The 24,700-nt window shown below is 38.5% G+C and overlaps 1 protein-coding gene and 1 long non-coding RNA gene across 2 annotated transcripts in view; one reads left to right on the forward strand and one right to left on the reverse strand.

Moving 5' to 3' along the window:
• The window catches only part of LOC146319325 (follistatin-related protein 4-like), an 84,796-nt gene that overhangs the window by 46,215 nt on the left and 13,881 nt on the right, over nucleotides 1–24,700 (forward strand). The window contains exons 4-9 of the mRNA XM_084729933.1: nucleotides 2,814–2,934; nucleotides 8,069–8,230; nucleotides 14,569–14,703; nucleotides 16,397–16,423; nucleotides 18,833–18,951; nucleotides 21,517–21,666. Of these exons, the coding sequence (XP_084586059.1) occupies nucleotides 2,814–2,934; nucleotides 8,069–8,230; nucleotides 14,569–14,703; nucleotides 16,397–16,423; nucleotides 18,833–18,951; nucleotides 21,517–21,666 (714 nt within the window). The remainder of the gene's footprint in view (nucleotides 1–2,813; nucleotides 2,935–8,068; nucleotides 8,231–14,568; nucleotides 14,704–16,396; nucleotides 16,424–18,832; nucleotides 18,952–21,516; nucleotides 21,667–24,700) is intronic.
• On the reverse strand, nucleotides 21,551–24,295 carry LOC146319326 (uncharacterized). Its single transcript, XR_014771541.1, has 3 exons — nucleotides 24,229–24,295; nucleotides 23,412–23,514; nucleotides 21,551–21,688 (listed from the first exon to the last, which is right to left on the reverse strand). It is a non-coding gene; the product is annotated as an uncharacterized LOC146319326 (long non-coding RNA).

Below are 24,700 nucleotides of genomic sequence, written 5' to 3' on the forward strand. Positions count from 1 at the left end.
GGTTCAGACCTGTTTCACCAGATTTGATTGCATGAGAGCAAAGAGACACAGACAGTACTACAAACAGGTGCCGACAGAAGAGCAATATAATCTGCTACAGCTGCTTATTGTAGCTACTGCCGTCCAGCAGCCGGAGACTTGTGGGTCTTGGTGAGATTGAAAACCGATTCACTCAGCGGTGAAATGAATAATGTATATTTCTTTTATTAAAAACAATTACTGCCAGCTGTTTTTATTTGCATGTACATTGCTACTACTTGATAAACATAAAATGAGTGTGGCTCTTTAGTAAATGCAAGCTCATGTTTTTTGCATCAGTGTTATTCTGTACATGATGAAGCAGTGATGATTACTGTTAGAGAAAAGTTCAAAGAAGACATGGATGTAGTTTTACATCTAAAAAGCAAAACTTCAATAAGGGAGTTGCGTTTTATTAATTTGAATGTGACCCTGGCCATCTCTGTGTTGAATTCTTCCACTGCTCTTTCCATTACAAAAGCATATAATTTAGCTTGAATTAAAATAAAAGCCTGTAATTTTCTCTTAAGAGTTTTTTTCACCCTATTTGTCTGTGTACCGTCAGTACATTTCATGAACTCTGAAGTTCTGTTCCCATTATTACATTAATGCCATCTTAGTCATGAATGACAGAAGCCAACCAGACACAAAGTACAAGTACACAAGTTCTTTTTGCCTTTTTAGCACCTAAATCAGAGTTTTCGAAGTTGAATTACAGTTTAAGAAAATACTGTGCACTATTACTAGAGATTTACCCAACTCAGAATTTTATCAGTACGTAGCTCTTTCAATTCAGTGCTACACTAAACTACTATAAGAAAGTAAAAGTTTGATACTGTTCATTGTTTAGGTACAGGGTTTCCCTCAGCAAAGTTGTTTGTTACACTCATCTTGTGTTCCTGCCTTGGCTTCCTTGAGTCTGGTGAGGAGTGGGCAGGAGGAAACAACTCACTTCAACGATAGATCATATATTAAAGAGCATTTCAACCTATTTAATATACAGTCCACGGCTCCATCTCAATATTTGGACTGCAGTACTTATTTTGTGATGCAGAATTGCTACATATTGCTCACTGCCAGCAGACTACAGAGTTGAAAATGTTACTACATAATGTGTTTTAATAAAAAGGTCATTTATTCAACACACTTTAAAAAAAACAAAAAAAACAACATCCATAGACAACAGAGAGAGAGAGAGAGAGTTTTACAAAAGATCTGACAATGTACAGTCTTGGAATGCTAAAATTCCCAGATGCGTGGGGCGAGTGAGCCCTCAGGTTTGCAATACACTTGTCGAATTTATATGGCTGAGTATAAAATCCCAGCGCACTGCTGAGCATTTCTGCCGGGCTGCAGTGCTGTCAGCTGCTGTCTGGCGTCACCTGCCCTCCGTCTGTATCACCCTTTCCTGCTTCCAAAAAAAGCTTAAAGGTCACAGCCTGTCGTGCTGTTGCGTTGCTCTGTGTACAGTGATGCAGCTAAAAAACAAGGCTAGAAACTTGTTTACCAACCACCCGTTTCACCTTTTCTCGTCTCGTAACCACCAGCACATGTTGACAATGAACTTCTGTTGTAATTGCGCTGGCTAATATAAAAATCTATAGTTACGATTCCCTTATTTATAATTTGACTGATACTCGGTGTTATTTATGGCCCCTGCCTAGTTACATTATAGTCGGACACACCTGCAGAGCAGCTAGCTGCCTGACCCTGAACTCCTACAGCCTACATAACAAGTCTGATGTTTCAACAGCCTTTGATTAAACAACAGATTATCACACCGTCAAAGAAATAAAACCCAGTTTTCCATTTACCCATTTCAATAACAGTTTACTTTGAAGTTTATAGCCTACGAAATGACAATATGAGGTTAGAATTGAGGGCAACCCGATTGATGATTCAAATAATTAACATTCAGGAGACAGGAACGACAAAGGATAGTTAAGATTTTAAACTAAAATGGCATAACCTGCCACATATATTACGCTCATACTTTTTAGCCCAAATGATCCGTTCAGTTTTAATTGCCCTCGCTGGTGTAATTGTATCTCTCACCTTAATTGTAAATTCTGAACTCTAAAGGCTAAACTCCCCTGTCTTTCTTACAAGAAATCATTTCACTTTTTCCTGTCACAAAGCGACCCTCTGTCAGGTCACATTAATTTCTCGAGCCCTCAGAACGAAAGCAGCCGTTTGCAGTTTCCGTGTCACGACAGAGCTGCATCAGGACATCTGCTCTGCCACTTGGTGGGACAGCAAACTATTTAATGCCTTAATCCGCCCTAAGCTGTGGCTGGAACCCCCTGGTGACTGCTGCATGCTGCACCAACAACAACCAGCTCCATTCATCAACCTAATGGGCTTTATATTTTTAACCCTTGCCATTTATCAGGCTGCGGCAGCGTGATGAGGGGAGAGAGGAGGATCAAATTCCCCAACGCCTGCTTCGGCTCAACAGGGAAACAGTTGATTCATGGTCCCTCTTCCTTTTCACATCACTCTTTTTCTCTCTTGTCTCTTCCCATCACTCCCTGCTGTTGTGTGCCTCCTCTCTCCTCTCCCTGCTCTCTCCAAGCATCCTTATGTATTCTATCAAGCTACCTCCATTTCTCCCTCACTCCCCGTGGCGCTTTCCTGCCCCCCATTCTTCACCACTGCTCCCTCTCCTATACCTCCTGTTCTTCCTCTCCTGTTCTTTCCTCCTCCTCTTCTTCCTATCATGTGCTCCTTCACCACCACCCCACCTCCTTAGTTTTTACTTAATTTTCATCTTCCATCTCTTCCCTGTGTTACAGGACTTTGGGGACGATGGCTCCCTGTACATCACCAAGGTGACAACCATCCACATGGGAAACTACAGTTGCCATGCCTACGGCTATGAAGACCTCTACCAGACACATGTGCTGCAGGTGAATGGTCAGTAGTGGCTCATTTCTTACTTACAGTGGTGGGAAAATGCTTTAGTTTTGTTTTTGCTACTCTGTGGTTCCCCAGTGAGGGAAATTTTCTCATTGCCTTCCCTGCTTACAGTGAAGAGCTGTTACAGTCTCAAAGGCAATTAAGCCGACATGCTGTTTATCGAAATGTTTGGAAACGAAGGGCACCATATATACATTAAGAGCAGCAGTGTCAAATGTTGTACTCCCACAACCATGTCAGAGAAGTACCTCTCGTTGAGCGTCATCCATATGTAAGATGGCCTTAAGCAACAAAAACACAGTGGCTCTGGTGGATTCTTATAAATCCATACAAGACATAGTGATCCTGCAACTGGTAATGTTCGATCTGTGTCTCTGTCTTTTTTTGCCACTAAGAGTGGCAAAAGCAAGCTACCCATTTTGACTTTCAAGATCAGCTTCACTCAGATTTCTAAATCATTTGTGTTTCTATTCTTCCTAAACACAAATATATGGAGATATGTTTTTTTTTTTACAAAATTATATTTTATATTTTGTAAAATTAGTTAAGTTACTTCACAGTCTTTCAACATCTCCCCTGGTGAAAGCAAAAGTACATGTTGGGGTAAACATACACGCTACACTGCCTTAAATTTGTTGATTTTTTTTCTTTAAATAAAAACAGTTTGTATTTTTTAATTGTTTTTTAATAATCCAAATGAACAATGGACAAAAAAACAAAACAAAGAAGTTTTTTCAACCCAAGGTGATCCGCCCTCTGCGTCCAAAACACCAGTTGTCCAGGGTACATTTGCAGCATCCAGAACGCTTCACCTCTAGAAAACATCTGGAAAAAGAATCTGTATCTGTATCTTAAGTAGCAGCACTGTAAACAGCATTGTTTACAACAGTTGTTAAATTGTTTATAAAAGGTAGAAAGAGAAGGGTATATCCAAGTAAGGCATAACAACATGTAAAAAAAGAGTACGACTTTGATTTTCTGCGAGATTGAATGATGGATTGAAGGCTTCTGTACCACCAGATCTTCAGCTATCAAATTTCACCATGACACATTTGACTAGCTGTTGCCTTATGCAGTATTAATGCATCGTATGAATCATTTACTTTGATAAACAAAATACTATTTTATAATTAGTAACAGATGCAATATTGTCAGTTGTTTTCTGGATGTGCATTATTTAGGGCTGCAACAAGCCATTGTTATTATTGAGCAATCTGTCTAATACATTTTTTTGAAAAATGTATTATTCATTTCATCTATAAAATGTTAGAAGAAAGTGAAAAACACCCTTGTTTTGTCTGACCAGCACACAAAAAACTTAAGTTGACTATTATACATGAGGAAAACAAGCAAAAACCTAAAAGCTTAAAACAAACCAAGGTTTATTTGCTCTCATCAATTTATCATTTCAGCACTCATTTTATCACAACATTGTTTCTCCATATAACAATGTATGTATTTTTTTTACAGTGAAGCTGTGGAGCTTGTTAAAACGATTAGTATCCCTGCAGATGAAAAGTATCCATGAAGCTTTGTTGTTCATATATGCGCCTCACAGGATCACAACTATCAAAGCATCGTATCAAAGTGACACTCTTGCCGTGAAAAACGACATCACTGCATGTGGTGCTGAACATTAATTGAGTGTATGTAACATATTCACTTAAATCAATGCAGTGGATAAAAGTTACTTAGGCTAAAATACTTCCAAAAACCAGCAGACACACTGATTTTGGCAGGCTGAACTTATCAAAGCGCTGTCTTGCTCATATTAATCATCTGCATAAGGGTCTTCTGCTCCCCAACCTTTAGACTCCAGAGTTATTACCAGGCATCTCTCCAAAGAAAATCCAGGGAGGAAGAATTTTAAAAGCTCCCCTACCTGTAACATCACAAATCAAAGATATAGCCTGTGTCTTTATTTCTGCGCTTTTGTGTCAGGGTGGGAAAGGAAGAGGAAAATGTTTTTAATTAAGTCCCTTTTCAATTACGAGACAATAGGTGTGATTATTTTGTTTTTCTGAGATGCTAATTAAAAAATGCAGCTGCATTTTAGACCTTGAACTGAAGAGGGGAGACGGGGTGATGGGGAGTCATGGAGACAGACTGGGGTCCTGAAGGGAGAGTTATCAGGCAACTGCAATTACCAAATGTTTGTGTAGGGGATTCAAGGTATTTCAGACGAGATAGGACGAGGTGAGATAAGGTGGAATGGAAAGGAGCCAAGCGCCACATTAAACTAAGTGGACGGTTTGCATCGTGTTTTATTAAAGCAAAAACACCAACTCTTCCTTTTCTACTGTGACGGAAGAATGGCGGCGCTGCAGCTTCAGTGTCAGTGAAGTACCCGTACTTGCAGTGTAGCACTCTTTCTACTGTGTTTTAGTACCCTAGAATATGGTTTGTCTGCTGTTGAGGAATGTTCCTGCAATGTCAAGTACACACATGTATATTTTATTAAAAAATGGAAGAAAGAAAGAGTCACTGTAGCAAAGTATTGTTTGGTGGAAAAACAGAGCAAGTGATAGAGACAGACTGAAGTGACTTGCAGACAGGCTGAAGGTGAGGCTTAGGTACGAGTGAAGTACCTGTGTAGGTGTAGTGTTTGTGTGTGTAGGAAGTATTAGTAGTTGGGTGTACAAGAGGTAGATGTAGCTATATATGATCTTTAAAGCAGGAACAATGCTGTGGGAAAAAAATCAGTAGCGGAAAATACATAGGTATTATCAGCTAAATGTACTTATCAAAAGTAAAAATAGTGTCGGTGGTGCAGTATAATATCCCCTGTGACTGATACATTATTATATATGTCACAGTATGAATTGGTTTACACTGATGCTTTCATTTAGGCTTGGGTAGTATCTGTTCTTTCATGCCTTCCTGATATTTAATTTTATGCTGTATTATGGTAGTATTTGTGTAAAACTTGTGTAAAATGTCTCGACTCAGCCGTACTCCATTGCACGCTATACTCTCTTAAAGTAAGCAGGGCTGGTTGTCATAGTGACGCTATTCACGCAGTTTAAAACACAACACACTCACAGGAGCTCTGCTTCGGTCTTGAGAAGCTGCAGCCTTTATTCACTGTTAAACTCAACTCTAAGCTGTGCATGTACTGCCAGACTGACAGATTCACTGCTAACTTTTTCCTCCACTCAGTGTGTATTCACCATCACTCACTATAGACAGTATCAGTCTACCACTTGCCCTCTTTGACAGTCAGTAAAGTTACGCACTCAGTACATTATATTATATTATTCTGACTAATTAGTAGTCTGTAGTGTTTGTAAGCTCACCTTTATCATCTGCACTAAATCCAAAATACTCCCAAACGGGCAGAAGCATCTTTCTTACTACTTAGTCCTGTAAGTTTATCTCCCAGACACGTTTCTCAGCTCAGACTGACTTCTGTGCACTAAAATACATCACCTCGATACAGCATCTCTGTATCAGTTTAATATTAAGTATTTATATGGTTTATGGTATTAAAAATCTTACCATGGGGATAAAATAGCCTGGTATTTCGAAATACCTTTATACCACCCAAGCCTACATTGACTTAAAAGTAGCATTTCACTGTTGTAGCTTGTGGAGGTGGAGCTAGTTTTAACCACTTAATATACTGTCAGGTAGTTTAGTCCAGAGGTTCTCAACCTATGGGTCAAACCCCTTCAAAGATCCACAAGATAAATGTGGGTGGTCATGAGACAATTAATGGGACAGGAAAGAAGAAAAAAAAGGTCTGATACACAAATTTGTTTTCATAGTTTTCTTCCATTTTTGTTTTTGTGTGAAATGTTGTATAATATTAACTCTTTGAGTGTCAAATAGTCATGAAACCATCTGAGAAATTCTAAAATTCTAACAACTCACTCATCTCAAGTGTGACAAGGAGTGCCAACTACTTATAATAATTAAAAAGGTACAACAGGAAGTAACTAAATACAAATACTTGATTTTACTCTTTAGATTTTAACACAAGCATCTGTACTTTATACTCCTTACTTTTTGAAAACAGTTCTGTTACTTTAATTTTAATTCATTTAAGGGGAATTTTCTTTTTTCTTTTTCTTTTTCTTTTTTTTTTTTATCATTGCACATCATCTTCCAAACAGCCTGAATGGAAGTGACAGTAACACATAGAAAAAACAGTGTACGGTACATTCATGAGTCCATATCATGCACGACAGATGTAACAAGATGAAAACCAACGTAAAAGATATGACAAGACAAAAAAGACAGAGGCAGACTCGGCCGTAGAGAAAAGGTGTCAGCTGCCTGCGAGAGGCGTTTTGGCACTGCAGGACCACCAATATTCATTATTTTCAGTATGTTGTTTTTTAATTTCATTTCCAGTTAGAATGTTTTAATAGTCTTCAAATTTTATTAATATTACATGAGGAGGTTCAGTGAGCTTTGCACAGAAACACACAGTAGAAATGTCCTTCAAAGGGTGACTTCTTACTTCGAGCACATCTCAGAGCCTGTGCTTTTTCACTTTTGCTTGAGTAAAGAAGTTGAGATAGTACTTCTACTTTTACCAGTCTTTTATTTACACAAGTATCTGTACTTCTACTTTAGTAAGGAATGTTGTACTTTTGCCATAAATAATAGCACAAGAGAGCTTCAGGAAAGAAACAATAAAAGGAAAAAAAGGAGGTAACAAGCAACAGATGCAATATTAATATTGCATTAGGGTTAAGGTTGTAAGTTGGAGAGGTGAGCACTTGACAGTGAGGTTGAGACAGTGCCCTGCATCACAACCAGAAAACCAAATCTTACCTGTTCATGTAAACTGTTACTTCATATTTCATTTTCCCCCTCGATTCCTCCACATTGTGGTCTTCTCCCCGGAGGAGGTTGTAAGTGGTAGATACGTCCAACATCTATTTCATGTAGGACTCGAGCTGTAATAAAGCAGCCCCAGAGCTCTTGGATTCTTGTTATGTGTGAATATATTCCGTGCTGGGGTGAGACAAATTCCTCTCTGCCCACTGCGTGTGTGGGTGTTTGTGCTATATTCCCCCAGGAGTTACGGTCTACCATGAAACAGTGTGTAATTATGTTTTCACTCGTCCCTCTCTGCTCTCCCTGTTTGTGTGTTCGGTTTTGTTTGTGTTTGTGCGTCCAGTCCCTCCAGTGATCTTGGTCTATCCAGAGACGCAAGCCCAGGAGCCTGGAGTATCTGCCAGCCTTCACTGCCACGCTGACGGCATCCCAAATCCCAAACTCCTCTGGCTGAAGAACGGCATGGACCTGCAGCCCAGATCCTCCAAACAGCTCTCTCTCATAGGTGAGCAGTGTTTAACTGCTGTCAGCATATAATACGTTTTAGTACTACCTCAATTCCAAAAAAGTTGTGTAAGGGACATTGTACAAAACGTAAATAAAAGCAGAAAGCAATGATTTGCAAAACCCTTTCAACCTATATTCTATTGAATACAGTACAAAAATAAGATAGTTAATGCTTCATGTTATTGTTTTTTGTAAATATACACTTATTCTTTGATGCCTGCAATACACATATAACACATGAAGAATGTGTTTTGGCATTGTCTTGCTGAAACAAGCAGGGACGTCTCTGAAAAAATATGATGCCCCAAAACCAGTACCTTTCAGCATTAATGGGGCCTTCACAGATGTGACAGTCGGCCACAATACCATGTCACTAACACACCACCATACCATCACAGATGCTTTTGAAGTTAGCACTGGTAACAATCTGGATGGTCCTTTTCCTCTTTAGTCTGGAGAACATGACGTCCATGATTTCTGAACAGCACACTTTTTCCGCTTTGCGTCAGTCCATCTCAGGTGACCTTGGGCCCCAGAGAAGACTGAAATATTTCTGGATGTTGTTGATATATTTCGCTTTGAATGTTAGAGTTTTAACTTGCATTTGTAAATGGCACATTAAACTGTGTTTCCTGATTGGCTTTCCAACACAGTCCTAAGCTTATGTGGTATCCTTTATACAGTTATTTGGGATTTTTAAGTGATGCCTCAGGGGTCACAGGTCACAGGCAAACATTGTTGGTTTTTGGAATGAGAGTATAACGTTTATCAGTTTGAACATTAAATGTCTTTGTACTGTATTCAGTTGAATATAGGTCGAAAAGTATTCCCAAATCATTGCATAAGTTTTATACAACATCCCAGCTTTTTTTGGAATCGGGTTTGTGGATGCTATTCATCACATCTCTTTGGTGCAGTGTTACATACCAAAACACTGCAGTATGCCAACACTGCAGAAATCTTTTTACACCAAGACAATGCATGTAGACAATGAAAACAAAGCTTAAAAATCGCGTTAGTGTTTTCTCAGGCTTACTTCCTTTTATTGAAAACTCTTGTCAACAGGACTATTTTGTTCTGATTTCCATTTATTTACTTTCCATGCCGAGGTGATGAAACCAAGATTGCGGTCACCCTCTTCAACTCTCCTCATTTTGCTCCTCTGACAAAATAAACACACTTATTCTTCGGAAGTGAATCAAACGGAGATTAAGAGACAGAAGATAAAATGAAATATACTGTGCGTCAGGAGATGGCACCTACTTGTCCAGGCTAGACGGGTGCTTTTAAAGACACACTCTCAATATCAGAGAGAAGAAGGAGAGCAAAATGGAGACTGACTTTTCTTTTTATGGCCCAGTTCTCATTAAGGGAGAGTTTATTGGCTGTGTGTGGGTCATTACCTGTGGTAATAGCCTGTTATCAACCCTCAGACACTCAAACATGGGAGGTTCTGCAAGGTTCACCGACACATAAACACTGCAGTGGCTACGGTTTCAGGTTTGCCAACTAATGTGGGCAGTGGCAAGGGGCAGGAGTCGTCCTTACAGAGATAATTTGTGCTTTTTTTTATTAAAAACATTTAGAGAAGTGAAGAGAATAGAGTGGAAAAGTAGATTAAGTAGTGTAGATTACCATTTTTACCCAGCCATGCTTCGAAAATGAGATCAAAGGACACGCAGAGGAGGTGTGATTTGCTGTTTCATTTCCACATATCACAGATAATGTCAGGAGTGTAATAAAGACATTGTAAGTGTTGTTTCTATCCTCATTTTTGTCTTCTGTAGAATCTGAACCACACGCTGACAGTTGATAGTGAAGAGTATTGATTGTAAGCCACAGTTGAACAATAAACAGAGAGACTGAGTGAATGAAAGCGTGTTCTGGAGCTGTCCGCGGTGCTGAAACCACTCGAGCCTGTTGTGGATCTTCACCTGATGGTCCTTGTTGTTTAGTTTGTTACAGATCAAACCCCCCTAACAAAGCTACACATTGACATTTTAGATCATTTTTCTGACCCAGATGCATTGTGGGAAGAAAACGGATCAGTTTCAAATAGATGAGCTCATTGTCACAATAATCACACCCCTCGTTAATCAAGGGTAATGGATGGCTGCAAGCTGCATTTGTGGCTAATGAATGAAAACTGTGAGCTAAGTGCCTTTGACTTGCTTAGCAGTAATTATAAGGCCACAGAGGAAATCATACGTCACGGAGCAGCAGTGGAAGGATTATCATGACCATACGTAGTCTCTCCCAGGAAAGAAATAGTACATGGTCAGAACACACACCATATATAATGCTGCAAACTTGTTGATTAAGTTGTGATGGGAGACATCAAATAATGTAGAGGCTGTTTGTATCAAAGCTTTACACTGTTTCAACCCACTCAGAGGATGTTCTGTATTGTTGAAGTGGTAGTTGACACTTGAATCAGCCTCACTTTGTTTTGACTCAGAGAGGAATCTAACTTTGTAAACCTTCTGTTGACTTCTAACAATTCCTTAAAGTACCAGTGTGTAGGATTTAGTGGCATTTAGTGGTAACAGATTGCAAACATCTCACCCTCCCCTTCCAAGCATGTAGGAGAGCCTGCAGTGGCCACAAAAAACACACAACGCGCCAGTATTTAGTTTGTCCGTTCTGGGCTCCTGTGGAAACATGGTGGTGCAACATGGCAGCCTCCATGGAAGAAGTCTCACTCAGTCTGTAGATGTAAATAGCTCATTCCAAGCTAATGAAAACACAGCATTTCTCATCTTCAGGTGATCATACAATAATCAAAACATAATTATGAATATTATATTCCATTACTGAAATATTCTGCCATTAACTCTCTGTCAATCTTACACATTGTACATTTATCCCTGCAATAACAGACATCCTTTTCACATGGGGGCAGTGTAAGCAAGCTGTAAACACAACACCAACCTATTATCACCTTTAAGTTGAAATGACAAACATGTTAACTCACAGTTGCCTATTTATACAAATCCAGAAGGGACATTTGTATTGATCTGGAGTTGTACTCTGACTACCCAAAGTTCAATAATCAGTAACTCCTCAGGGAAATATCTGGCTATTTAGCTGCTAAATGCTCCACTAAGTTCACCATTTAAATGCTAAATTTGTCTGTAGGGTGTGTTTTTAGAGCTTTGCCTGCCTACTTCGGCCAACAAAGTGACAATACTATTAAAGCAGTCATGTGAGCTGTTGTAAAAACGAGGCGCCTGAGTAGCTCACTTGATAGACCGTGCACCCCATGTATGGACTGTGAGTCCTCTGCAGCGGCCGATGGTTTGAATCCCGCCTACGGCCCTTTGCTTCATGTCATTCCCCAACTCTCTCTCCCCATTTCCTGTCAAATCTTTGGCTATCCTGTCAATTAAAGGCATAAAAAGCCCCAAAAAAACTTTTTTAAAAACGGGACAACTCCATCTGCATTCTTCTCAGGGTTTTTCAAATGGAAACTCCCACTCAGCTGTTGCTAAAAAGCAGTGACGTAGGTCATAGGCCCTCTCCACACTTAGGCTGTTTACATATACAGCAACATCATCATGCAGAAACCAGTGCCATGTGAGAAAACTTTTTTAGGATTTTGAAAAATGGCATTTTACACTAAAGCATAGGTATTTCAACAAAATTACAATTTTTGGATTTGAAAACATAAGGATCACCATGGGAAAGTACAAAATGATATAAAATCCTTTAAAAGAAAAAAGAAAATCAATGGACTCACCCTTTAAAATAAGAATATTGATCATAGCTGCTTTTAAGTCAGAGGCCGCCATTGACTCCTGCCCCCCAGGCACATGCCCCACTTTCCTCTTGCACTACTACACCCGTTAGAGGACTTGAAGTCATAAATTCAGACAAAACCACTCAAACTCAAAATCCCTGTCATCACAAACTGCTACGAGCCCGCGAAGAACGGATATAAAGGATAATTTAATGAGTGGTTGATTCAGTGGTTTTCAATAAGAATTGATCAGAACATAATTATGAATTAGAAGTAATTAGAGTGGTGTCTTATTCTGTGAAGGCCTGCTTCAAGGCAGTTTTCACTTCAAAGCATCACACTCTTTTCCCCTGATATAAAAGAGAATTATCAGAATCCAAAAGACATTTCACTAATGTGAAACGCTTTGCGTCAACTTCTGTAATGTCTTGTTATTTTACAACCCAGTAGACATGAATTAGGAGGTAGAGATAATTTTCAGCGTAAAAATGAGAACAGCTCGTTTTTGCAAGTGTGCATTTTATTGCCGTTTGGTATATATTTGTACTGCAAGAAGACAAATACTTAAAAGTTTTGACAGGTAGAAAATGTGAAGAAAAGAAGAAACAGGATGGAGAGACAGAGAGGGGGAGTGGGGGTGATACATACATATTATAGATAATTCAAGAGACACACAGAAAGATAAAAAACTGAAGCTCTCTTTCATGTTTCTATACACCATGACCCGCAAGAGCACCGCTGTGACACACACATCTTTCACTGCGGTGTTCAATGTAGTGTCACATATAGCACAGGAAGCATCAGAGTGCAGCTGTACATCACAGACTTTTGTAGCTACAGCAAACATCAGAGAATCTGTCTGAGATGATGACCTGTATGTCTCAACATGGACAACAACACCTGTCAGCTCTGTCTGTAACATCACTGCCGCATCTTGATGCAAACAGCGCAGCATTGTACAACATGTGGAGAAAAGTAATGTCCTCATTCACGTTCTGAAAGACCGACAGGCTATTGAAGTAGAATGTAAAGTATTCATTTTTATGTTGGGACAAAGGCAGAGTTGTATCAGTGTCATACTGAACAGCAAAGTATTCAGCAGCTATGTTAAAATACTCGAATTTGAAAATATGTCAAGGTTATTTTATTATTAGTTTTATAATTTAAATGCACTGAGTCTTAAAAGAACATGTTCCAAAACAAACGACAAATAACACAGAAAAAGCATATTTTCAGATGTTTGAATTGAGTCAACGATATCACATTTCAAAGTTTGTCCCTTTGGAATTATACTGGAAACCACTATATGACCCAGCAATGCTGTTCCCAATGAACTTTAATGATTATATGCAAAGATTAAGTTTGGCTGCTAAATGTTGCATGTTGGCAATTTTAGTAAGCAGTCCTTTTCTCATTTTGCCCAGTGAATGTGTCCATTTTTAAAAGCTTGTTTTATACTGTCTGTCTCTGCCTGTGGGCCGTCATGATAAGGCTAGACATAATAAAATGTTAATTTACTACAGGAGAGACTTGATGTTCTCTTCAACCAGCTGGAAAAAATGTGTGTATCAGCATCAGCAGTATTGTACATTCCTATATTAAAACATTTCTTAATTGAAGTTATATAACAATTACTGTGCTGAGATAAATACATAAATATGTTACAGTGAGATAAAATTACCTTTACATTGATGATTTAAGCTATATGAACCACCCTTAGGACAACTATATCTTAACTGTTATGCAACTTGAAGCTTGATTATAATATTAGTTTTTACAGTTGTGTTATGGCCAGCACAGTAACACAAAAGTAATAACATAGTAAGCCTAGTAGTAGAAGAACATCTCAAGTAATAAGGGCATATAAGGGGGCATGACAATGGGGCTAGAAATGTTTTCTTATTTTTTTATATGCACTAAAAATAACTATATCACTAACAATAAACTTTCTCTGTGACTGACAATTTTTATATGACAATATTTATTTTATTTTACCTGATAATTATCTAATTGTGCTCATTACTCAGATTGCCCAACATGCAGCTCTTAGCAACCAAGTTGAATTTCATACACCTATAAATTATTTCAGTCATAAAACTGATGATTTCAGTACAATATCAAAATTATATCAAATCTGTAATTGGGTATTTTGGATATAGAGTGATATAGCAAAAACAGTGACTACTTTTCTGGTTTTACTTTATTGTGAAGGAGGTTTGGGTGCTTAAAGACATTAGAGTGATCAATGTTTGCACCAAATTAATTTTGTTACAACCTAAAACAAATCAGATGTTTTTTTTTGCCCCATCGTTATTTGTTTGTCCTCTGTTCATTCTGCTTGGTTTTGTTCTGAACATGTTGTTCTGGATATCAGGTCACAGCATCCATATGGATATATGAACACACTGCAGCCTAATTTCCATGGTTTCTGTCAGATTACACCCACACACAGTAAGGGTTGGGGTTCAACAATGTTTTATTTACTCTGATTTAGTGTAATGTAATGCATGCTATATATAGATTTCAAATAATGCAGCAGCGACAAGCTGTTAAAGTACAACTTGTTCTTTTACTTTTTGTTTCCTCTCTTCTTGTAGCAAACGGTAGTGAGCTCTTTATTGGCAGCGTCCGGTACGAGGACACCGGCGCTTATACCTGCATCGCCAAGAACGAGGTGGGAGTGGACGAGGACATCTCTTCACTGTTTGTTGAAGACTCGGCTAAGAAGACCCGTGAGTCATACATGGCAAATTTCATCTTTAACTGTGGAAAGTAAAATATTTAACGGTAAAAAAGAGAAGTAAAACTTAACTTTGTTAGAAAGAGAGTTTAAATGATTTTGTATGCTGGTGTAAATCTTAATGGCATGGCTGCCAGTTAAACATAATTTTAGTTTTAGTATTTAAGTGGCAGCTGTAACGCCTCCTGTGTTGACAAGCCTTTACAAGTGCCCTATGTATCTTCTGCATTACAGTTGCTATGAACACCAGAGCTAATGAGCATAAAAATCGATTTACGCCTTCAGATGGCTGAAAACTAAGAAAAAGTCCACAGCTCCAGACAGTTGTTTATATTATAGACCAACAGAGGTTTTCAAAGTGAGAGGCAGGCGTCCCCAAGGGTGTTCCAGAGGATATGAAAAAAACGTACATTACTTATTTCATTAGTTATCAAATAAAGAGATGACAGAGTAGAATAAATGTATGTGATCTGGTTACAGACAACTCACACAACAAACAAATTCTGTGCTCCTCTGGAACAGCATTAAACCTGCTGGTCAAGTTACACACAGGTTTCCACATCATTGCAATTCTTTATGAGACAGTAAGTCTGTAAATACTGAACAAGAAAATAAAGTTTTATTTAATTTTGGTCAATCTGTAACCGTTTGGCCATCATCCTCAAGTCAGGAGCATTATAGAGTACCAAAATAATCACAGAGAGAGCCGACCCAATGAATCCTGGTTCACTTTATTTCAGAAAACCATGTTTAATTAAATATATAAACATGAATTGTTGCTGCTGTCAGGTTGGAGCAGTGAAGTTGGCTTATGCATGAAAAACCACAAACTATGTGTGGTCACTAGTCTGCCAGCAAGAATTAATGATCGCCTTATCTGACACAGAGGCCATCTCTGATGACAAAAACATTTGTGTAGTCTGATCCCAGCATAAGAGATACAGCATACAACTCTACAGAGCAAGAAGCAGATAGATGAGGGCACTCGGATCTGACTCACAAAAAAAAGTCTGAATAAAATTCAAATTCAGATATCTCTGTATGTACGAGGAAACACAGCAAAAGGTTAGACACAAGTGCAATCACTGAAGAACATCTGAAAACCAGATAAGACCACTTGTTCTAGGAATTTGAATTTTCACATTTACGTTTGTGGTGTGGGGAAAAAAAAAACACAATTTGACAGGGCAATTGAGAAGTTGCATTTATTTCATACTGCAAAAAGATCCGTTAAGGAGCTGCTCTATTCTGACTGTGGGTAGTGCAAGAGGCTTTATTCAATTTTATGCAGCAGTCTCATTAAAATACAGTTTTAGACAATCAAATTACATATTTTATGTGTCTTTGATACTTGGTCTTTCATTAGATTGCATCATTTTGATGAGTTATCCAGCTGCACCTAGAAAGAGCTTATCAGGCCAGTTGAAATTACACAGAATAATCAATGACTTGTCCTCTCGTAAGACAGGAGTGATGTCTTGATTTAGGAGGAAATATGGTTCTGTCAACACCAGTGAGGAACATTTTGTAGCTGTCAAATATGTTTTGTTTTGGTATGTCATGAGAGAAATCACCTCTTCTATTTCTTGGAAGATCTTTCTCTTTTTTCTTAAGGTGATTTAATGGTTTCCCTCTCTTTTTTCCCCCCCTTTGTCCTTTCCATTGCTCGGCGGCTGACTCTGCAGTTGCAAACATTCTGTGGAGAGAAGAAGGTAATACATTACAGTTCTCAAAGTGCTTTTGTATTCTTGTGAATAAGAAAATAAGGCGGTCAGCTCTTCAGGGCCTGCAGCTGGATATCTACACTCTCCAAGATGTTTGCTGTGCTGTCCAGAAGAATCACAAAGTTGTTTTCTCTCCAGCACTTTTCTTAAAACTTTCTTCCTTGCATGTCCAAGGTGTTTCATCCCTTTGTTGCCAGTCTGCTTTTTAATCTGTTTTTTTGATCACCTGGGAGGAAACATTTACACCCAAGCAGAAATTTTATGCATTTTGTAAATAATACCACAAACTTTGAGAAAAACAGCTTTGTGGTTTTCAGCAGTATACAAATGCATCCTGTTGTTATAACACATATGTATATATTTTAGCACATCAGCATGGCCACATGCACAGTTTTAGTACTGCGGTGGAAAACCTACTGCGGTTTAGAGTACAATACAAATATATTCTGTTGTATATACATCATCACCACATCAGGTTTACCACAGAAGCAAAACAAGCCAGTGTGGTTTAGAGTGCAGTGAAAGCATTTGGATTATGTGTGAGCGTTTATCAGCACTCAGAGTTGATTCTGCCTCATTAACACTGTGTGTGTGTGTGTGCGTGTGTGCGTGTGTGCGTGCGTGTGTGTGTGTTGTCTCTGAGCAAGTGCTTGTTAGTGGTCATATTGCATCTGTTTGGATTATTGGTCCTGTTCCCTAAAACTATCTGGGTCTCAGAAACTGAAACAGCTACAGTACACAGTACACCCAATACTCAGATTGGCCAGATGGTGGCACTACAACAACAGATGTCCACTTTGCTATATTACCTTCGAACTGTAAGCCTCAGAAACCAAATTTTATTTGAATCTATTCATAAAAACCTAATTTTCACCTTGGTAAGTGTTCCACAACTTTGAATTCTGCATCAAAGTGGTTACACAACATAGCTGAACCAATTTGCAAAAAAGCTACTTTTTCAAATGATCAGGGTTCCTTAACAATTTCCTTTTCAAAATTTCCACTCACTTTCCGGTTTTTTTTTTTAGACCATATTTGACGTCTAGCTTTCTTTTCCCATTTTGAATCCGTAGGCAGCCAGCCTTTATATTTGATATTTACATTTCAAACATTTCTGCACAAACAGGAGGTAAACAAACTGTTGTTAGCTATACTCATGTTATTTATCCATAGCATATTGTATAAATAATAGAATTTTATTTTTCCCCTCATATTTTGTAGTCTCTTCTAAATAAGTACCAAAGATGAGCTGAAAAAAGTTAAATCATTTCATGTTCTCAGTGTCTGTGTAGTCTTGTTTAGTCACTGTGTTCATGGAAACGATGATGAAGGCAGTCAGAAAGGGATGCTTTCCTTATTGCCTGATATCAGACAGTCATCATCTCATTACAGTCCATTTCCACTGGAGCAGATTCTAAATCTGGACCCAGACAAGTTTCCTTATGCAGAAAAGATCGGCTGTTTACTTTTCTGATAACTACACTGCCACAAAATTCATAAATGTTCAGACAAGCTTAATATTGGGTTATTTGTGGTGCTATGTAGTGCATTTATTTGGTTGTGGCTGTCTGTCAGAATAGGGGCAATAGTCTGGAAACACAAATACTCTGTACTCTCTTTGTCCATAATTATCCAGACCTGGAAATTACTAAAAATTAAATTCCATACTTTTCCGTAGGAACAGTCAACATTTTTTGGATACTAAATGTCACATGCTTTGAATTGTGTTGAGATTTATCATTTACTGCACATTTTGCATTGTTTCCAACAGTGTGTTTCAGATTCTTGAGAACTGTTCATTCTCTGGTGCACAGTGTTGGTGTTAGATTGTGTGAAAATAATGTCTTAACAGCCTCACAAATCAATCATCATCATAGTTTCTGTCCTTGTATGCATCTTTGAAATGTTTATGCACGCCGCAAGTGTGTATACGCTTATATTTATCGTCTGGTTTGCACATTTGATGTATTCCTGACAGCAGTAATAGCTTGTTGCTCATCCAAACGCCTCAACATCAGACTGTGATCCTTGCTAACTCATCAGCAGCTGTTTACACAGAGCAGACGAGATGTGAAATGCTTCCTCATAGAGACAGTGCCTTTAATTTGATGCCTCGTGCTGCAGTATGTTGTGGACATGTTGCTGACAGGGCCCTTTGTAGGCATTGTCAAAATGGCTGGCAGCCACACACTGCCCATCCCCGCGAACATGATAGCATGCTAACCGGAGTCTTGCTGTGTCTCCTCTAGCAGGGAAATTGAAATGCCTATCACAAATGTCAAGATAAGATGGGGGCAGGATTTTCTGCTGTTTTTAATTTGTAGTTGTTGCTGCTTCTTCTTCTTCTTTTTTTTAAAAAGCACGTTTAACAATATTTTGTCCTGTCTTCTCTTCCAGGGTTGAGTGTGGGGAACATGTTCTATGTGTTTTCTGATGAGGGCATCACTGTTCTGCAGCCCAGTGAATGTGAGATACGCAGACACATGAAGCGGACAGAGAGGATCGTTGCTACCTATGTAAGTGCATGTTGTGTCTTTTTTTTTTTTCTTTCTAACAAGATTTAATGGTGTAATAGATTAAAGTACATTAAAGTGGCCACATCAGGTAATGACTAATTCCTTCATATTTCAGTAAATGGATTTTAGGATGGTGGCAGGCAGAAAGATGTCACTTAGTGTTTGTTTTTTCATTAAGAAGAGCATCCACACACACAGTCCTGACACATCGGGTACACAGCCAAGAGTGTCTTCCTTCCAGCCATACAAAGCAGATCCAAATTAAATACATTTCCATGAGATACGATGAATATCCGAATACTAAGATACATATCAAAAACAGAATAGGTAGAAAAAATAGTTAAGATAATGAAATACAATTAATATCAAAACTACAAAACCTGTCTATTTCATCTACAATACTATAGAGGATCCAGGATGTATATATTTCCATAAAATACCGTAATACCAAAGACCACAAAACACTTGAATATCCTCATAAGGTACTTATATATAAAAAAAAACAGTATAATTATTCAGTTCAGAGTTTCAGTGTGAAGTAAATTGCCACCAAAATGAATACGTTTCTTTTTCTCCCCCCCCCTGATGTCAGAGCAGGCTCCTCACCTCACTAAATGTAATGGGATTACTTGTGTCCATTAGTCAACGGCTTGCACCAGTAGACTATAGAGTCTATACTACAGACCTTGAGGCTTTTAATCCAGTGGAGAACATCCCTCTAACAGAGCAATGGGCTTTAGATGGTAGAAGTTGCTTGTTCCTCTGAGGGATTTGGGTTTTACAGGACCCTGTAATTGTATTAGAGATCAATACAAACTCAATAAGCCATGTGTTAGCCAGTTCCTGCTGTAAACAGCACTTTCTCCACTTTGGTGAGGTCCAGAGGAGGTGGAAACTCTTGAAACACAACCTTTGTGTGTGTGTGTGTGTGTGTGTGTGTGTGTGTGTGTGTGTGTGTGTGTGTATGAGCACTAGTGATAACATACCAGTATATGTAGTGTGTGTGTGTGTGTGTGCGTGTGCGTGTGCGTGTGTGTGTGTGTGTGTGTGTGTGTGTGTAAATGTGTTGTCAGCAAAAACAGCAGGCTGCAGGGCTTGTAGAGGAGATGTGTTACTTGAGTCAGTTCTGGTTTCTGAATTTGTTGACGTTTGCTTCAAACTGGTGAAAATTTGATTTCAGACTTAAGAGTGGAAACGCTGGCGTCTGAGAGAAACAGTGACAATGGCTATTATTAGTAGCACCAATAATAAAAGTATTAATGGAATGATGCCTGGGTAAAAACATTAGTATGCACCTTTGGTAGAGCTGATTTTAATCAATATTACTTTATTATTAGTATTAATAGGTCAGTCCTTTTAAATCTGAAAGAGAGACACAGCAGGGCTCCCTACTACATATACTGCATTCAGTATTTTCAGGTCTTGTTTGTGCAAACACACACGCTCAGTCTTCAGGAGTTTCAGCAGGGCTAATATTAGCTGCATTAACGTCACCCTCTGCACTTTCACCAGCGGTTTCTGAGGTGAAACATATGTCAGAGTCTCTTGCTTGTGAAGTTACAAAATGAGTTGTTGTTCTTGTTTATGACAGGGTCTTTGTTAACCATATTTGCTTCACTCTTCTCTCCTTCTTAGCTATTGTGTTAGCTAACCTTGCAGTCACCACCAAATTGACATTAGTTAATCTGAGCTGGGCCTTCGTCTGATTGGCCAAATGGTGCCAATGCATGATATTTCTTGTTCATCATGTTTTCAACAGTTTTTTGCTGTGATTATTGCACGTTCATATTGCCAGGATTATAAAAAATATAACTTAGTCAACAATGATTGACAGCAAATTAACAGTTTTGACCACTGATTCATCATTTTATGTCATATTTTATAATTATTGTTTGTTTTATATCATTCAACTTTGGCTTTTGTGCCAATATTTTGACAAAACAAGCAATTCAGACATGTCACGTTGGACACATATCTCACTATTTTCTGACAATTTATGGGCTACACAATTCACCATTAATTGAAAAAAAAAAAAAAAAAAAAAAAAAAAAAAAGTTAAAAGATATATCCATAAAAGAACAAATAGCTGGAACTCTGACACCAATATGGGAAAAAATCTGCAAAATGATCAACTTGCTATTCAATACAATAATCTGTTTCACTGGTTATTAATACACCAAACGAAACGTCGAGATGTTTTGAGGGCTGAGACGTTAATTAAACAGAAATGTCCTGAAAAATTAGATTATTGCACCAGACAAAATTCTTTCTCGTGTTAAACAAGAATCCAAACCACTCAAAGTCGGTGTTTTAATTAGCTTGTTCTGAATAATTTATTTGACAAGATTTTTTAAAATGTTTTTTAAATTATTATTTTTGTTATAAAATAAATCACAATGACTCCAACAAATACAGTTAATCCAAAATTTGATTTAAAAGCCCAAATTATTGAGTGAGGTATAATATATAAAAGTAACCATTCTGCTGAGCTATAATACGCCAGCAAATCCTGCTAACTTCCATGTCCCATCATCCTCTCTGCTCTCTGTTGGTTCTTCTTCCCAGGAGGAGATGTGCCCTAAAGGTGAGGGGGTGTCACCTCAGCACTGCGTGTGGTCCTCAGCAGTCAACATCAGGGATAAGTACATCTACGTGACCCAGCCCCTCCTGAGCCGACTGCTGGTTGTCGATATTCAAGCACAGAAGGTGGTCCAGGTGGGTGGAGCAGGTGTCACGCCTGCCGCAACACACACACAAAGCACAGTCTGAGAACATCTCAAAAATTATTCATCTATGAGTTAGTGACTGACATCATAAAAGCTCCTGTAGAAGACTTTGCATGTTGGCAAAGTGGAGTGTTAACAAAAGTTCAGCACTCAGAATAATGTCAACTGAGAAAAAAAAAGATGTGAAATTAAGTTTAAGCTTCTCTGGATCTAGTGCAACATTTCTGCTGTTTAGTAGACTTGAGGTTTTATTTTTTTAAGAGATGTCCAAATCTGTTTCTTGAGATCAGTATTGGGACAGATCCAAGCATAATTACATGGATCAGTATCAACTAAACTAGAGTGTCCTTTCTTAACTGCTCACTGCTGTAATAAGTCCATGTCATTCTGCCAGCGTTTCTGGGCTTCTCTCTTTTACAACATCCACAGTACAAGTATTCTACTGCGTACGTGAGTGTGAATGTGAAAAAAATCTTCCTAAATTCAGACGCAGTTTGACATGACTCTGACTCTGACATCAGTCATCATTCTCAAAGAGCAGCATACAAAGATTGAGGTGTAGCAGCTTCTCATTTTAGCTGACTGTCGCTTTTATTGTTTAAAAGGACAAACATCAGCATTGACAGGTCATATCAGCTGTCACCTGTCAATGTTAATTAACTTAATGACAGGGCAACATTAAACTTGTCTGTCATCTTGTTAAAGTGCTCTCTGCAGTCACTGTCTATACTTGTCAAAGATCACTTTTGATGGACGAACCTCCACTCTGTATCTCTGTACAGCTGAGTGTTCCTGTAGCTCCAACAACCCCTGACAGAGTGACATGTCTTCTCTCTAACTGATCACTTCACAACAGTTTCAGGAGTCACGTTTTCCCAGTTAAAGCCCCAGTGAATTCTGGAATTTTTATATTTCATATTTTTCAGTGTTGATTATCGACACTGTTTGCCAAATATTTTTGAAGTCTGTGTTATCTGTGACTATTTCCACTTGTGTGTAGCCTTAGCTAGTTAGCTGAACATGTAGCTTGTTAGCTGCCAAGCATCCAAATTGGCATTTTATGTCCCACTGTTCCCCTCATTTACCTCACCTGCAAGGGAGAGAGAGCGACACCTTCTCTATGTGGGCTGGCTCTCGCAGACCCCCATCCTCATCGTAACATGTTAGAATGACCGCTATCGCTTAATTATCCTAAAGATACTATTGTATAATACTAAGACTAAGCTCTACACTGCAGTACAAGTTGTCTCTACATGGATCATCAGCTGTAGAGGATGCAGACTTGCCTGGAACATGTAGCTTTAGCATCACATGATGATGTTTTCATTGATATAATCATTTTCAAACACTTGTCATTTCATGGTCGCCTGTTAGACACGGAAAAATTGAAAAGCTGAGCAAAGGAGACAGGATGAAATGCTTTCATCTATTGTAGTTCCACGTTCTAATTTAGGATGATAAAACAGATATACAGTATATAACTGAGTGCAGCTTTAGTTTAAGTCTTGGAGAAAATAAATAGGCTATATTCTAAATGTCTAACTATATACATCCATGCAGTCAGTGTTTGGCTACATGTCAAAAATCATCACCAACATGAGGTGCATTCAATTCAGCCTGCCAAGCTATTGAACTGCCACTGATGTAAGAAGACCACATGCAAGGTAAAATAAATCAAATGCACCTCAAGCACTTGAAACAATATGGTGCCCAGGTGGGTGCTGGCTGCCTCACCATTCATCTTGGCTGTAACGGCTGTTTAGAGACTGAATCCCTCAGGGGTTCTTTCCAGGGTCAACATCATTTATACTGAGGTACTGGATGAGAGGAAATAGGCCTAATTCAAGGAGAAGGAGGCGGCAGAGGAGAGGGGACATAAGTGAAAGTACCGAGTTGAGAGAATGAGACAGACGCCAAAGTGAGCAGTTAGCAGCGCAAAAATGTCATTATAAACCTGTAACCTGACCTTGTTATCAGTTTGAAGAAACAGCAACTAAAGGTTAGCTTTTACACTGAGAGTCGTCTCAGAACAGTGCAATTAGTTACCACTCCACTTTTATCAATAATGTCTCTTATTTTACTCTAAATAAGTTTTTGTCTCAAAAATGACGAGAAGCTTGTTTTAAAGGAGCAATATGTAGCAATTACACACCCAAAAATGAGTACTACAGTTAAAATAGCGAGGCAGAGACTGTATATTAAATAGGTTGAAATCCTATTTAATATACAGTCTATGGTTGAAGCGAGTTGTTTCCTCCGCCCCCTCCTTTCCACAAGCGAAGAAGCTCAGGCAGACTAAAGGAATGTTGCAGGAGTGCAAGATGAGCACAACACTGTAGTTTGTTTTACAGTGTCAGCTGAACAGCTGTTTAGAAGCCGGTAATCCTGGAAACTGAAGCCCACGGCTACAAAAGCACACACTGTAGAGTTGAAGTTTAGTCTGTCGTTTTGTCTGCCTGAATCCATTAACATATTAATTAATTTAACAGTTATAAACACTAACTCCTTCTAAAAGATTATTAATTTGTTCTTGTGACTCATAAACAGACACTTATTTGGCATTCATCTGAACTCTCATAAAGATAAAATGGACAAACAGCCATTTCCAGCCTGAAATAGAAATAAGGAAGAACACCGTGGTTGTAGCGTTGTTGTCACAGAAAAGACGTTTCAACTTGATGTGACATATCATGGTTATTTTATGATAAATGACAGTAAATGTATATACAGATTTTTCCTTTAATTAAAACCAGACCAAATACATAAAGTGGTTAACTTTTTTATGTAGTTCTATTTTCAGTAAAAAAAAAAATACAATAATAAGAAAAAGAAAATAATTTGAAGCAATATAATGAAAGGAGAAACAGAGGCGTATTCTGGCACATAAGACTTTCCACACCAGTTAAAGATCAGGTCATGACCTTCGGTGTATTATGACCCACCAACTGCTCCTTTTTCTCTCTTTCTCCATCCAGCACTGTAAAACTGCTTCCCTGTCCCTCTCTTGCCCCCTCTCTGTCTTT

Source organism: Lutjanus erythropterus, chromosome 11, assembly GCF_056507025.1.
Source record: "Lutjanus erythropterus isolate fLutEry1 chromosome 11, fLutEry1.hap2, whole genome shotgun sequence".
In the NCBI taxonomy this organism is placed as follows: Eukaryota; Metazoa; Chordata; class Actinopteri; order Lutjaniformes; family Lutjanidae; genus Lutjanus; species Lutjanus erythropterus.